The 17,501-nt window shown below is 39.2% G+C and overlaps 1 protein-coding gene across 1 annotated transcript; it reads left to right on the plus strand.

Moving 5' to 3' along the window:
* The first annotated feature begins 15,207 nt into the window (after positions 1–15,207).
* On the plus strand, positions 15,208–16,934 carry LOC125537785. The gene is made up of 5 exons (XM_048701094.1): positions 15,208–15,613; positions 15,704–15,843; positions 15,952–16,341; positions 16,562–16,735; positions 16,824–16,934. The coding sequence occupies exons 1-5, from the start codon at positions 15,208–15,210 to the stop codon at positions 16,932–16,934; spliced, it is 1,221 nt and encodes a 406-aa protein (XP_048557051.1).
* Positions 16,935–17,501: the final 567 nt, after the last annotated feature.

Below are 17,501 nucleotides of genomic sequence, written 5' to 3' on the forward strand. Positions count from 1 at the left end.
ACAAAAAGTAATCAGGATTGAAACGTACAAGATCTAAAATAAACACCTACTATTAAGTTGACCTGTTTTCCGCGTTAACACCTTGAAGAAGGAATAAGCAACATTGTACCATCGTTGCCATGTCCAGCCAAAGATGGACAAGACAAGGATTTTTATCTTGATGATTGAAACCAACCACCGAAGGTCGGCACATCAGCAAGGAGACAAAGCCTTGAAGGTAACAACGCAACTTCATCGCTGTTGAGCCCAACCAATTATGGCCAGAATATCAGTTTTCACCCTGGATATGAAGCAATGTTGCAATCATCACCTTGAAGATGGATCTTTTGGAAGTCACGTTAGCCAGTACTCCCAAAAAGGCATTGGCGGATTAGAGGGTCCATTACGCGGTGCGGATCATATCACAGTCACCCCACACATGCACGAACAAGCATGTAGCATCCGCCATAACCCTGGGTCTGCTGCCTCAACATCCTCTATGTGAGTCGCTGCCACAACATCGCACGCCACCCAACCTGTTGGTCGTAACTAGCCAAGGTTGTCACCTGAACGTCCACAACGCGTAGCCTACCCACAAGATCGAGATAGGTAGGCGCAATAGTCATCATCGGCGCCTTGGCTGCCAAAGCCGTGGGGCGCACAACCTTGACCACCCGCACAACCCGACGGGTACGATACTGGGGCATCACCCTACCGCGAGGCCTCTGCCAAACTTCGCACGATGCACTACCATGAGAGGCCACATCGCAACCTCAATTCCATCTTCTAACTTGGTGCCGACGCCGTCATCCACCAGCCCGATAATGGCTTCCAATGTCGACACTAACAGATCTGCATCCTTGCATCAGTGCTCCACTATGCTTGGGAAAAGAAGGTGGTGTGGCGACTCCCATGACCACCATGGCTTGCGGCCGGTACGACATGCCACAACGGACCGTCTGAATGGCAAGGGGGCGAAAGGGGTAGCCATGACCCTAGAAGCACCCAATCCCCGCGGCATCCCATGGTCACCCTGTCACGCTAGGGTGTGTCGATCGGGCGCCCCGGCAGGCATGCCGGTCACCATGGCTGCTAAGGTCCTATATAGTAGCCATCGACATCAGGGGCAAGTAGAGGAGCCGAAACCCGTACTCGTCGCCATAACAAAGGCCTTCGTCTTCGGCATTGGCAGGTCGTGCACGACCTGTGCGCCCGTCACGTACAACTGCTTCATCAAGTTAGAGCCATTAGAGATGGAAGAGGAAAGGGGGAGGCATGCGCCGATGCCAACCCTGTCGAGGAGGAGGTGTGCGAATCACCCTTCCGCTAAGCGCGGATCTGGTTGGTTTTTACACTTTTGCTATGCCTTGCTCTATATGATACTCCCTCCTTTTTGGTTCATTAGGCCTATCTTTTTTCCTTCAGTTTTTTCATTTTTCTAGTCTCGTTTTCATTCTCTTCAACACGGACTAGTGCATGTTGCCGCTTCTGCTCATTTAGTGGGCATACGTGCATGCGCTGCAGTTAATGCATATTACAGCACGGCGAATGAGAGCGCTAATTGCACCGTTTTGCAACCTACAATTTGTTGCAGCACTCACAATCTACCTTTTTTTGAATCGACACTCACAATCTACCTTGATTGAAGAGTTTTTTGAATTGGGCCCTTTAAACCAAAAGGGAGGTAGTACCAAGTGGCATTAGCTCAGACGAAGGGAGCGAGAGAGCTATATCTTGCCTATTGTGAGATGGTACTCCGTCTCGTAGTAGGCGATCGCCAGATGGACCGACCCAATGTGGGCTCCTGGGAGCGGGTTTTAGGAAGCTTCTATGACTAGTTCAGACCGATTTTAGAAGTTTATGTGCAGGTTTTTTGTATTTTTCTTTTGGGTTTTCATTTTATTTTATTTTTCAATATATGTCTACATTTTTCGTATAGATCTGGAACATTTTCTTGTTCATTTTCAATTATTTTCTTTGGTTTTTATTCATTTTATTTATTTTTCCAATAAATGTCTACTTTTTTCAATACACTTTACACATTTTTCGTATAGATCAGGAACATTCTTTTGATACAAGGTTGAACATTTTTCTAAATGCATGTTTTAAACATTTTTTTGAATACGTGTTAAACAATTTTCAAATACACGTTAAAAAGTTTTTGAATGCTATGAAACAATTTTTTACTATGCAAACATTTTTTTCATTTTATAAAAATATTTTCAAAATGTATCAACATTTTTTTAAATGTCACGCATATTTTTTGAATAGTACAAATATTCTTTTCTGAATTATGCGAACATTTTTTTACGTTGTATACAAGTTTCAAAATTCTTTGAATATTTTTTTGACATGCGTGAATTTTTTTAAATGTCGCAAACATTTTTTTGAAAGCTATAAACATTTTTTTTAAAAAAAATCACAAACAAACTGGTTACACTGCAATAACATTTTTCTAGTGCATGCTGAATGTCTTCTTTTCAATAAGTAAACTAAGTTTTGGAATATATGTGTTTAAAATATGTTAGAAAATTTAAACATAAGTAAAAAACCGGAAGATTTTTTTAGAGAAAAAAAACCAAACGAATGAAGAAGCAGAGAAGAAAACGAATGGACATGCAGATGCTACTTGGGCTGGCCAATATTGGTGATGGACGGGCACCCCTTGCGGCGCGTAGAGGGCGGCGGGGAGACAGGAAACGGGCATGCCCTTACGCTTTTTTGCTTGTTAAATCTCGAAAAATGTTCACATTTTTTATAAAAAGATCCTAAAATAGTCGGAAATTAAAAATCATGGATTTTAAAAATATAACAAGTTTTTTATTAATTAAAAATGTTACTGTACAACGAAAAATGTTTTGAATTTCAAAAAAATGTTCTCCGATTTCAAAGTTCGTTCATGAATTTTAAAAATATATTCCCAAATTTCAAATACTGTTCAGGAATTTGGAAATGTTATTGGATTTAAAAATGTTCACAAATATGTTTTTTTTCAAAAATGCAAAAAATGTTATGAAGAATTTGAAAAATGTTCACAAATTTGATTTTTTTTCCAAAATTTAAAAAATGTTTTGAAGAATTTGATAAATGTTCTGAATGTTTTTTTAAATGTTCCAAACTTTAAGAAAGGGTGACACAGCCCATGGACTTTGCATCGTAGCAGTGCACAGGCATCCCAAAAAAAAAAGATTGAACCCACGTCAAATCCACTGACACATACATCGGACTGAGCAGCAAGCCCGATTAGCTATCTCATACCTTGAATTGATATATGCAATCATACTGACACATACATCACGCGGCAAGCGTTATATGCCATACCAAACCAGTGAACAAAAATGTTTCCCTCAAAATAAAATAAAATTGCCTCTTCGCCTTCCTCTTGAGAAATGGAAGATCTGCATACCACGTAGAGACTCTTCGCGTGAAGCTTAACCCCTTCAGATTCCACCACCCAAAAGCATTTAATTCTGCTGTTACCGATGCCCACCAAGGCCGCTATGGAGGATATTTAAAGGGTCCATATGCAACTCCTAAGTTAATCAGAAGGTAGAACACCTACGAACATAGTACTCATCGACCATGTCAAGCGACGGCGAACCAACAGTTACTGTGAAGCTGTTCATCGAGAAGGAGATGAAAAGGGTGATGTTTGCTGAATCTGGCAGGGAGTTCGTCGACGCCCTCTTCAGTTCCCTCACGCTGCCGCTCGGCACAATCGTTCGTCGTCTCGGTAAGCAATCTCAGATAGGATGCCTTGATGAGCTGTACAAGAGCGTGGAGAATCTCGGTGGAGATCACTTCCAAACCGCGGCATGCAGAACCATGCTTCTTCGTCCTGTCAATGCTGCCGGGTTTTATTGCGATAGGCTTGAGGTTAAAGTGGATGATATCAATAAAACTGGGTACTACTTCTGCCCAACGAAGAGGCAGTTTAGCTCCGTCTGTGGTAGTTGCAATTGCAAAGCTGACTGCCAGGCATACTTTAGGGAATATCCACCGAATTTGGGGGGCACTGTATGGGACAATGAGGATGGGGTATTTGTTAAAAGTGGTCAGAAGTTCATCATCACTGATGATCTCCAAGTTACTCCTTCTTCTACAAGCGTCGTGTTTTCCCTATTCGACAAGCTTGGGCTACAAGGGGAAGTCAAGCTCGAGGAGAAGGTCGTCACACTCAATTCCAACAAGGTTTGTACACAAAACTGTAACTGCGTGTCAATTTTTTCATCGTGGAATGCCATAATTAATTGGTTATCATAAGTTCACAAACATCGTCATTTCTTGCGGATAACTAGCCTGCTTAAGAATGCATTGATGTCCAAGCAACCTTTAACTGGACTGTGTTTTGATGTTGCAATCTCACCAGACGCCTTAAACCTTGATCGGCTCCTTCAAAGTCTGCCTCAACAAGAAGCCAATGAGACAAAGCCTGTGTTTAGTCCAATCAAGATAAAGCTTGTTATTAGAGACGACAACTCCTCAGTGTTGTATGCTGAAGTCGGAGGTGATTTTGTGGACATTATCTTCGGACTGCTTTGTGTTCCACTTGCATCCATAATTAACACTTATGGTGCATGGTCACCAAATGGGTGCATCAATAGTCTTTACACGAGTGTTGATGGGAGCGCAAAAGAATGCATAAAACAACAATTCCGAAGCTTACTTCTTACACCGAAGTTGGCAGCCTTCTTTAGTTGCAGCAAAAATGTAATACAAACAGAAGAATTAAGTCCAAAGAGTTTGTTCGTCAGTTGCTTTACGTGCCGTAACTTAAGTTACCGATGCGGCTGCCTCTACCCTTCGTCGAGAACATTTGATGAGACGAATCCAAAGTCCCCAACCAATGGAAGCGATAATACTGCTAAAGCATATGTCAAGGGAGGGCTCAGAAACTTCTTGGTGACCAATGATCTGCGCGTATGTCATTTCTCACTGGCTAACACTCTCCAAGTCATGCGTGCAGCTAAGATTCCAAAGGAGAAGCTTGTGGAGAAGGAGCTCACTCTTGACAAGACCCAGGTAAAAATAACTATTAACTTTTTTGTTTTTCAGCTTCTCTGTTGTAACACTGACAGATGTAGGTTTGCTGGTTCGCAGGTCTTGAAGCTACTGAGAGCTGCAATGCTGACTCGCGGCGCACTCAGCAGCGTGCTCTTGCCTAAGTAGCAGCATCAGTTGAACTGTGGCAGGATTTCTGGAGTACCCTGATCTGGAACCAGAAAATGCGAAGAAGACACTAGTATATTTTGTCATATTACTCCTGTTGTTCGGTCCATGACCATGCGTGTTGCAATTGTTTCTTATTATGCGTCTTGTAGTAACTACGTGGAAATCAACAAAGTATTTCCTATCTGCGATAATTCGGTTACATACCGATATCACCATTCCAGCATACATCAATGGGCACTCACAGAAAATTAGGGATCTATGTGAGAAATAACAATTTATCCGTCAATCAAAATTATTCATAGCCCGTATGCTGATTCCATCAGCAATACGGATATTTTTCGGCATTAGGGAGAGAAAGTACCACAAAGAATGTCGAAAAATGAATTAGAAATGTTATTGACATTCAATCCTTATATCCACGTACTCAAAGAATCTAAACTAGAAGTTTAGATAATCATATATTTGTAACACATTGCAAATCTGCCACATACATTTACTGATAACAAGGTGTTACTAAATTCTATATTCCTGCAGTAAAGTGTTAGAAAGAGTGGAGGTACCTGATAAACCACTCTTCTCCCCAAATGAGAGCAAGAGGGGGAGAAAATATGACAACACGAGATATAATTTCTCATATGCTTTCACGGAAATAGAGGAAATCAAATCCTCAACCAGTAAATGTAATTCAACATCAAGTTTAAAGACACCTCACTGGATGCTCATAATCCAAAGACCGGCATAAATGTGCACAAATGTTTTGGTGCTGGGACATCGAAACACATTGACTCCATTTGTTGTAGGAAATCACAAGGAGTTAAAAAGGAATAAATATATTATCCACAAACTTCAATGATTCCATCAAAATCATATAAACTAAAGACTACATTTGTCGACGTATAATTCTTCTCAAATTGGTAAAACCTTTTGGGACCTGAACCAAAATCCATGGTAGAGTGCCTCTTGCACTCATATTGGTTCACATAAAAGGAAGCAAGTAATGAAGAATAGCACTCGCTCTGCAAACGAGTGGTATTTACCGCAGTAATACCTACTCCTCATAAGTATCTTCCAAATGGAATACTACAAACTTCTCATTCATAGACAAAGTCAATGAGGTGGTGAGAAAGCGAGGCTTGTAGCAAAAGGGATCACGCAGAGACCCGACATCGGTTACGATATAACATACCAGCTTGGTATGAGTGGAATTATGTTTCGATACTAAATATCATTGGCAATAAAAATAATAATATTATCCATGCAGTTGATGGATGAAGTGGCTACATACTCATATGAGTCACTCATTTCGGAAATCTCTATTGAAGTCCCTGAAGGGCTTATACTTCCGAATACAAAAGCAAATCGCAACAAGTTTTGTGTAAAACTTCATAAGTCACTCTATGACTTGAAATAGTCGAAAATCATATGATACTACCGATTAAATGAATCCTTCTTCAAAAGGATTACTTGAATAATGATGATTATTTTAATAAAGGAATCCAAATTTTGATTTCCTTTCATCACCTCAGTGTATATTGATGACCTCATCATCAATGTCTATACAAGACCTAAACATACACATAATCATCTCCAGGCAGAAAAATTGGATTTAACCAAATTTATCTTACAACTTGAGCATTCTCTCAAGAATACATACCGGTCTACATATATCCAAGACATGTACGAGAAGTTCAATGTGGATATATCATACCAATAAAAGACATGTAATATGGTCATAGTACCCCTGATAGGGTACAAATCCATTCATACCTAGGGGTGATAATGAAGTGATATCAGGACCTGAAGTTCTATATCTCACTAATGTCATTGCACTCATACCATTGCAAACTACGTCAGGCCTGCCACTATATTTGCTATCTTTTTGTTCAGAGTGCAACCCCTAACAAAAGGTATATGGTTGATATAAGAAATATTAGCTTATATGGTTGATATAACAAAAGGTATATGCTCGCAATAAATCTAGGAGAATTCCATCAGGAAAATAAAAAAATATGACCATAATATGATGTAATGATATTGGCTCCTTATTTGATCCCAACAATGCCATATCAATGACTGAATTCACTATAATAGTCTTCTCATGAAAGTCATCTAAATATACTTTAACGACTATTTCCACTTATCATTCTTTAAAAGCATTGCAAAATATGCATGGCTCAGTAGAATGATTAACCACACTCGAAATCATGTGGTTGAAATTCATCAGAATCACATAACTTGATTTTATCAAGATTCTACCACTTGTGTTACTCAATACCTACAGGTTATATGAAGAGCAATATCATAAAGCACACTGCTTGAAATCACTTATCCTTACGAATTACAGAAAGTGAGGAAACAATTTGCAAACAAAATATTGTGAAAATCCTACAGATATTTCACAATGCCATGGTCATGTCAATGGAATTGGTATGACACATCCTCCAGATGTGCAAACTTCATGGGGAGTAATCTCCAAAACTATAACCTGTTAAAAATTGTAAGATTGCATATGTTGTACTCTTTTTCCCTTCATGAGTTTTCCCCTAATGGTTTCTCATAAAAGGTTTTTAACGAGACAATATAAACACAAGTGTCCGTATATGTCATACACTTTCTCCTTATATTTTTTCCACTGTGTTTTAAAGGAGTTTTCAATGGCATATCATATCGCACTCTTTTTCCTTATGAGTTTTCTATCAAAGTTTCTCATAATGGTTTTTAATGAGGCAATATCATATCAAAGATAATACGTCATACTTTCTATTTTCCCTATCGGGTTTTTTAAAGAAAGTACTCAAGACATTAATTGTTCTCCAAACTCATCAATGATTTTTCTCCTTCTTCAAAGGTTTTTCTCATATGAGTTATCAAGAGACAATAATCATTATATGTTGCATCATTTTCTCCTTATTATTTTTCCCACTGGGTTTAAAGGAGTTTTCGCAACATATCTGCACTATTCTCCTCATATTTTTCCCACAGGGTTTTTGGAGGAGACATTCAAGATTATTCAAAGAATTTGTCAGGATGATGGATGTACCAAAGAAGAGGCGTTGTACAAGGGGGAGTGTTAAGAATAGAATAGTTGCTTATTAATTAAGCTAATTAGGATTAAGTTAATTGTTAGATAGGTTGCTTGGTTCTCAAGCAACCATGTACTTGGTTCTCAAGGCAACTATGTAATTCCTTGGCTCTCAAGTAACTATGTGTTTACTTGACCGCTAAGCACCATGTGTACTTCCGCCTGGGTATAAATACCACACTTCTATCATCAATAAAGACTGATGGATCATCTTTCATTTAAACAGTCTATACTGATGTACGCCCGTCAGTTTTTTCCTTCCATTCCCTGCATTTTTTGTGTTTATAGGCCATTTTGAAGAGAAGTGGGGGCATGGACGTGAAAATCTAGCCACTAGTGCATTTAGTGAAAGAGGGACCCCTAAAAAAATTAGTGAGAGAGGGGGAGTTAGAGTGACGCGTTACTCGCCCCGTGTCTTTTACCCGTATTAGCCTATCCCTTTTTTTCTCCTTCTCCTTTTTTTATTTTTCATTTTTCATTTTTCATTTTGAATTCATGATTTTTCGAATCCATGAATTCACTGGTGTTAGTTGCATGTACACTATCAAACACACAATTGTAAGTGGTTGCGTCCCTCTCGCAACCGCAAGTTTTCAACCCGACTGCAATAGGGGGTTTGTGTGTGTGTGGGGGGGGGGGGGGGGGGGGGGTAGGAGCGATATGTGGTTACCAAGAGGGTACTTTTTTTGGAGCTTCGGTGATGGTATTCTGAATCATTGAGGACCATGCTACCCTAGAAACCCTAGCTACCAGAGAGGCGTTGGCTCTAGCTAAGGATCTTTATGTTCAGAGGATTTTTGTGGCATCGGTCCGCAAGGTGATCATTGAAGCGATTAAAAGTGGTATCGTTGCAAGCTATGGTGCGGTAGTTCATGAAATAAGGGAAATATTCTTGGGCTTTTGTTTCTTTTTTTAGCCATGAGTTTAGGACTTCGAATGTTGAGACTCACAATCTTGCAAAGCATGCTCTGACTTTGGGGGTTGGCTGCCAGGCTTGGTCAGGCTGGTAGCTTCATCCTTTCCTGGCTAATCTTCTATTCCATCGACGGATCATTTCGCCCTTCCGCTAATCTATTCATCTCCGCCAACATCGTCCAGGACGCCGGCTGGTAGCTTCATCCTTTCCTGGCTTCGTCCATCAGCGATCGACACCCTGTTTCTAGTTCTCCAATCCTAGATATTGGTAACCGATTTATTTATTTTTGGATTAATGATCACTAGTAGCCTGGTAATTGATTAATTTTGACATTCCTGTCACTAGATTAAGAATAGGAGTATGACAAAATTATGTGTCCATGAAGCTAGGCATTGTCATATTGGAACCCGTAATGAATTTGATTGTCCCTGGGGCTAGGTTATGAGTATAACAAAAACAAAGTTTCCTCCCAATTGGTTATACTCGATCCTTATTTTATTACACACTAATTAGTCAATTTTATGTTTGATAAAAATAGCAATGGAGATGGATATTCATCCAAAGTTCTGCACCAAGCGTAAAATTAAAATGAAAAGATATTTCGATGAGGGAGCCAGTTCTGCATCTATTGATTCAGAATCCGTAGAGGAGTCATTTAGGTTCAATTATCTTACATGTGTTGTTGATCGAACTATAAGTTCACTTAGCACGAGATTTGAGTGATTTTCTTACTATTAAGATTTGAACAATATCTAGGGTATGAAAGACATTTGGTTTCTTGTTTATTACCCCCGTACGGGTTTATTAGCCCCGTTTGTATTATGGGTCAAACTTTGACCTTTGATTTAACTAACAAAAAAAAAGTAATCTACCACAAAATAGTATCATTGGAAACCTCTTTCGAATATGAACCCAACAATATAAGTTTTGTGACCTACGACTTATATTTTGTATATCAAATCTACAATCAAAATTTGGCATGAAATACGATGGAACCAATAACCCAAATGGAGGTAGTACTTCAGTTAGGTTACGATCATTGGATGACACGGGTTCGATGTCTGCTTGTGTTAATCTTGAAGATAATTGATGGGGTTGAATAATTTTGCAAGATAATTTTGCTCCACAGTTTAGTTCAGAAATCTATGGGTCAACTTGTATTATGAATATTTAAAGAAACACTCCTTAATATATCCTAATGTTGTAGTTGCATACATAATTTTTTTGACCATTCATGTGACGATTGCATATGTGGAAATAAGGTTTTCTAAACTCAAGTTGTTGAAGTCCTACTTGCGTTCTACCATGACACAAGAAAGACTCAATGGATTGGCGACAATAGTACTTGAAAAGGATGTCCTAGAAAAGATTAAGTATGAAGATATGATTGAAGATATCATTTCAAGAGATACTAGTCTGATTCTTCTTTTTGGTAGAACATGAGGTTAGTTAATTGTTTTAATGCCCTTCTACTAATTTTTTAGAAATAATTTAGATACATGTCTAAATATTGTACAAAATAAAATAAACTTGTAATTATATAATAAAGTGATAGTATGCTTTAGGTACATATGTTCTTTAGTTATATGATTTAAAAAAATGGACCAAATTATGATTTTTGCCCTCGGGCCTCAAATTTCTGGAGATGACCATCATTATGGGTGGACAAAGATTAGAGACCATGTTGGCTATGGACCAAACAACTTGAGTAAACTTGCATTAAAAACATATGTTTGATCAACTCATTGTGAGGGCAACATGTACTACCTTGGACCTTCACTTGTAATGATATTTTGATCATTTTTTAAAATTCGTAGGGGCGTCGCAATTGACATGCTAGAATATGGCAACTTCATGTCGAACTTTCCTTCTGTTTCATATTGTGTGACCCTGATCAAGTCTTTTCTAAAGTTGAATGGGCTCCTTTCAAGAACAAAGGGTGCTAAGTTTCCTTCTAAGGGATCCATAGATGTCGGTTCCCCTCGCCTTTGGGTGCCTTCTAGCACCGACGAGGTGGGGGGACCTTGGTCTGGGTTGTCTCTATAGTCTCTAGTCATCTGAGCTTTAATTTGAGTTAAGTCTTAGGTGTCTAGCTGGCGGTGATGAAGCGATGTTGCCATTGGCGATGATAAATAAAGTCATGTCCATCATGTGTGGAGCTTCAGGCAAGGGCATCATTTTTTTTTTGTATTGTCTACTGATCGATGGCGTCCTACATAGGTCATGGTGTTGTGGCGTGTTTTTGCTCTCTGGTTCCTTCCCCATTCGATGGAGCTTAGCCAGGTTGAGCTCCTTCGGGGAACTGGCGAGATTTGTGTTTTCCTCCTTTGTCTGACTAAAGTTGGGCTTAATTTCTGGACCACTTAAGTGTCAGGTTCTCCAAGATGGTGACCTGTCCAGGTCATGATCGTTGATGTCTTCTGGTCTATATCGACGACTTCCTGATGGGTTTCAACAAGACTGCTTCACTGAGACATTGGCCTGGAGTCAGCAACGAGCTTTGCTATGCATAAGGGAGACAACACTGATTTCTTCAAAGACTTGTCTATAATTTTTTATTCTCATAAGGAAGGTTTTGTAAGGTTTGATTTTTTTTCATAATATATGGCCTTCAGACTTCTCGTGAAAACATAAATCTGAATGGGCTCCAAGCGACATGGCAAAGTTACATGTAGCTAAACGCCTTCAAGTTGGAAAACAGCCTAAGATGCGTTCAAAGTTCAAACAAGGGAGTGCCTAGGGATTAGTTGACTGAATTTAAATTTCGGACCAGACACTTTTCCCCCACAACTGGCTAGATACGGGCGGAGCTACGCGAGTGGAAAAGCATCCCGCCCAGCCCATGCAGAAAAGTTCATATGTGTAGTCCAACACACTGCATGCAACACCTTATATCCTTGGCTTCTCTTTCAGGTAAGCTAAACTACGTACTAAAGCTAGCTAGCTTCAAACCAACTCCCTCCCTCTACGAGTCTACGTATGTATCAGTATCTGGTTAGCAGCATGAACAAAGAACGACATACTCTATAGATACACGAATGTGCTAAAAATCTTATCTAAAGTAGTATTGTTTTTCAAGCTAAAATACTGTAATACGACAAAAACCAAGTAAGTATCAACAAATAAAGACATATACCCCACAAAAAAGACACATACTAAAAAAACAGAAACTCAAACTCTTGCAACCAAAATACAGAAGCCCACCAAATTCTTGGGCTTAAACTGAACTAGGAGGAATATAATAGGGAAATTTCCCCAAAAAAGAATACTTCTAAAAAGGAATAAATTAGTGTCATTGGTATTACCCTTTAAGAAAAAAAGGAAAAACATTCGAAACAATGAAGATCTATAAGAAAAAAAGGAATTAGTAGCTTTGTTATTTACTTTCCAGAACGAAGAAAATTTTAAAAATCGTAATCAAAATATTTAGTTTTTCTATTGTTGAATTAGTGGCATTGGTATTAGCTTTTAAGAAGAAAGAATACATAGAAAAAACTAATACAAACAATGACAAAATTTCCACACTATATACAAAAAAGTGCACTTTTTTAAATATGCAAGAACAGGAATATTATTGTGTAATTACTGACATTGGTATTACCATTAAAGATACCTAAAATAAAATGATAATAAAACCAAAATTATAAATTTTTCTAAGGAAGAATGAATTAGTGGCATTGTTATTGCCCTTTAAGAAAATGAATAAAAGTCTAAAGCAAACAATGACAAAATTTACACAAAAATTGCTATTTTTAAAATATGCCTGAATAAATATATGATAGTAGAAGTTTTGCAAAACCTAAGTTTCCTATGAAGGAATGAATTAGTGGCATTGGTGTCACCCTTAAAAAAGAGAAGAAAAATTAAAAGAAAACTAAAACAAGATTTAAATAACTGTTTTTATAAAATAAGAATGAATTAGTATTGGTATTACCCCTTAAGAAGAAATAAAATGAAAAAAATAACATAAATTGCACACAACTTTACACTGAATTGCATTTTTTTAATATGCAAATATTAATCATATAATAATGCAATTTTGGCACATATTGTACAGTATTCGTGTGTATATATTTACACTCACGCAACATTTCGAAAACTAGATGATACCATGCACGTTGTTGCGGGGATATTTTGCAATATTTCAGTGTGATTCGTTGCATGATACATGCATATTGGAAGTAATAATATAAAAAGCTCAACTGAAAATACATATAATTTATTATGTTTGATTACTATATAGTTGTAATTTTTTATTAATTATAAATAGCATAATAGAATGAAATTTCTTATGTATGTTTGGATGTTGAGATGAGTCTTTTTTTCATGCATGTTTAATAATGAAGTGGCATGCTTGCATGTAGAGAAATATGATAGTGGGGGGTGGACATTTTCTCATGCATGTTGTGGGACGATATGGCATGCTTGTATGTTGAGAGAAATAGTTAGTGAAGGCTAGCTATTTAGATATAGAAGATAGAAGATAAGCACAAAAAAATATAAAAACAAACTAATAAACGAAAATAAAAAATAAAAGCAAAAACAGATAAAAACAGAAAAACAAATGGACAAGGGGGTTGGTGGGTCGCTCCTAGTAATGGGCATCAGCCTATTAAGAAATCGACTGACCAAAATATATGTTCAGTCCATTTAGCACAAACCAAGCACTTGAGAGAACATACCAGAAAAAAAAGCATGAACCACAAAGCAAGATCAATGGCACACAAAACCGACTACTCCAAAATAAAATTTCAGTCGGCTTACAGAAGTTGATCAATGGCACCTAAATTGAACATAACCGAAGTTGATCATCGACGAGACATTTCCACTTTCTCGTGAGTAATTCGATGCAGAAGTTATAGCAAAGTCAATGCGATAAAAACTATTCCCTTCTTTTCGGTTTATAGGGCTTATCTCAAAATTTAACTTTTTCTATTTTGTAAGGCTCAATTTGGTTGTTCCCCATCACAAGTTTAAATTCCAAGGTGCATTAAATTATTGCATGCAAGTAAGAGAAAATTGACCAATGCATGTACTTTATGCATGCATGCATTGTAATTAATGCATTGATAAATATAATTTTTTAAGAAAAACAAAAGCATCAATTAGGTACTTTTGCATACTACAAAAGGTATTCTACCACTCACCATCTATCTTAGTTGATGAGATTTCTGAATTGAGCCATATAAACTAGAAAGTAGGGAGTATTCCACTCCAGGGCAGAAGCTTTCATGTGGAAATCGAAGAGCTAAACATAACTGCTAGGCCGACTCTTCGCCCCGTGCGTTTCGTCCGTCGTTTCCGCTTCAGAGCAAGTACAATAGAGCTGAATCAGCGGGCTATAAAGAATAAACTAGTATATTTCTGCTTAGTTGGAAGAAAGAGAAGAGAAGAGAGAAGGTAAGCGGGCTCTTCGTGAAGAGCTAGCTCTAGCACGTGCTCCTAGGCGCTTTGTGAGAATGAAAGGTGGGCCACATAATAAAAAAATAATACATTTTTTTGATCTACTATTGTACATATTAGTTAAGATAGGTTGTAAATGACATGACACTGGCTTATAACCAGCAGGTGGCTATACTACTAAGAGGTGCTTGGATCCAAGGAACTATTTTTAGTCTGACTAAAAATAGTCTTTTTTAGAGGCTAAAGTTCCAAGCACCCCTGACTAAAGAGAGGTTAGGACTAGTCTTGAGGCTAAAATTTTTTAGTCATAGGAAACCTACTAAAATATGTATTAGCCCTCTCTCTCATCATTTAATGCCTCTCCTTTAACACATGCGAGTTCTGGATTGAAGAGTTTGGAGAATAATAAATGCTCAATAACTTGATTTCAGTCTCTTTAGTATTTGGATCCAAACATGGGTAAGGCTAGCAAGTTTTAGTTCCACTACTTTTAGTCATGAAACTAAAATGTATCCAAGCACCTTCTAACCATGCTCTCAGAACGTGACGTCTCGTGAACTTCCCGAATCCATAGCATGTAGCAGTAGCATATTTAAGCCCCAAGGCGCCACTCTGCAGGCCAGAGCACGCATCCCCATCGATCACCATCTCTACCATGGCGACGGAAGAAGAACCGACGGTCGACGTGAAGCTTTTCGTGGACAAGGAGAAGAACAAGGTCCTCTTCGCGGAGTCCGGCAAGGAGTTCGTCGACGTGCTCTTCGGCTTCCTCACGCTGCCTCTCGGCACCGTCGTTCGCCTCCTCGGCAAGCAGTCCCAGGTCGGATGCCTCGACGAGATCTACAAGAGCGTGGAGGAGCTCTCCAACGACTTCTTCAGAACCGAGGCCTGCAAGGCGATGCTGCTTAGGCCCATCAGCACTGCGGCGAAGCAATGCTGCGACCTCAAGGTCAGAGTCGAAGACACCAAGCACAGGGAGGTCTATGTTTGCGGCCACACGAGCTGCTGCGCGAAGGCCGACGGCTCGTTTAGCTCGGTCCCCGGCGCTGCCTGCAAATGCGGCAAAGTCATGGGGCAGATCCCTGGAGAGTGGCCGGAGAATTGTGATATCACTTTTGCTACTGGTTCTGCAGATGGAGTTTTTGTCAAAGGATGCTTGAAGTTTATCGTGACTGATGATCTCCAAGTAGCACCAGCCTCAACTTCTCTCATGTTGTCACTTTTTAAGAAGTTTGGGGTGGAGGATCCCTCCCGTCTTGAGCAGAGGATGATCCAGCTCAGTTCAGTCGAGGTTTGTCATCCAAACTCAGTTTTTTTTAGCTAATTATTCCAATTATTCTTTTATAAAACTCGGCAATATTCCGTGTATTGGTCTTATAATCCCTTTTTACTTTTACAGATGACTAACTTGCTCAAGAGATCATTGACGTCGAAGCAGCCTTTAACTGGTCACTGTTTTGATGTTGCCATCTCAAATGATGTTTCAGCCCTAGAGATGGTACTGGAGAGTTTACATCCTAAGCAGGGAAATGATGCTGAGCATGAGTTGGACAATGTGAGGATAAGAGTTCTTCGGACGAACAGCTCATCGCTGCTCTATGCTGAAGTTAATGACGATTTCGTCGAGCTCCTATTTGGCTTCCTGACCGTACCACTGGGATCCATCATTAAGACTTATGGTTCATGGCCATCAATTGGATGCATCGGTAATCTGTACAGTAGCATAGATGGAAGTGCTAAAGGATGCATCAGAGAACCATGCCAGTGCTTGCTACTATCACCAAAGCTGGCACCTTTCTTTACTTCTGAAGCTACTAAGTAAGATAGTGCAAGCTGAAGAATCAGCTCAAAGGAAGCAACAAATTAAGGCATGCTTCAAGTGCATCAAGACATTAGGTTTTCCCAAGCATGTCAACTGTCACGCGAAAGATCGACATGGCAATTATGTGAATTGCCGTGACACTGTAAAGACCACAAACCTCTGTGAATGTGATCCGAAATCCCCAAAGGGAGGAAGTGACAAGGGTAAAGGGTATGTCAAGCAAGGCCCTCAGAACTTCATGGTGACTGATAATCTGCATGTTCTTCCACTATCCTTGGAGAACACTATACAAGTTGTTTGTGAGGCCAAGATTCAGTCAAATGATCTTGCGGAGAAAGAATTCAGCCTCGCAAAATCTCAGGTTACTATCTTTGCCAAAAATGTTCTGCCATGTTGTTATCCTTTGATTTGCAAACAGTAGGTGGTATTGTTGATTTTTTTTATTGTAGCTGACGGAGCTACTGAAAGCCGCCTTGGTGACTCCCAAAGCTCTCAGCTCGGTGCTTCTGCCTCCGAAGAACAAGAAGAAGCTACCTCACCTCAGCTCCGGCCTATATTAGGAAGGACTATTTATTTTGTGATTCCTCTTGTTCAACTTGGGCTCTGAAAATTCGTATGCTATATCGTACTTGTATGTCCTAATTCCCCTCCTTGAACTTGAACTTTTAAGATATTTTGAACAATGTGGTGTCACCAAATTTCTTCTGAAAATGGAAGTTTTTATACATTGTAAGTCAACACGTATACCCACTTTTAAGGTTGGGTTCCACATCTACATCAGCGAGGCCACCAACATCTCAAGAACTGCTTTGTCTCATGCGACTTCATTTCGATTAGTTTATGGACCATCCTTTGTTTTCCCTTCCCTTGTGATCCTTCTTTTAGTTTTGGTTTAGGGATAGGCCAGGAGAAGGGGTCATGTCATCCTGACTCCTGAGATCCGTTGTTGATGAGGTGTTTGGTCGGTGGGTTCTGGGCGATGTGTTCCGTTTCGATTTGGTGGATTTTGGGTTTATGGTTATTGTGCTGATGCGGGGGTGCTACGGTTCGTTCTGGCGCTGTGACCTGTCTCTTTATTGGTGGTGATGTCTCATGGTTTTTTCTATTGTTGTTGTTGCTCTGCATTT

Source organism: Triticum urartu, chromosome 2, assembly GCF_003073215.2.
Source record: "Triticum urartu cultivar G1812 chromosome 2, Tu2.1, whole genome shotgun sequence".
In the NCBI taxonomy this organism is placed as follows: domain Eukaryota; kingdom Viridiplantae; phylum Streptophyta; class Magnoliopsida; order Poales; family Poaceae; genus Triticum; species Triticum urartu.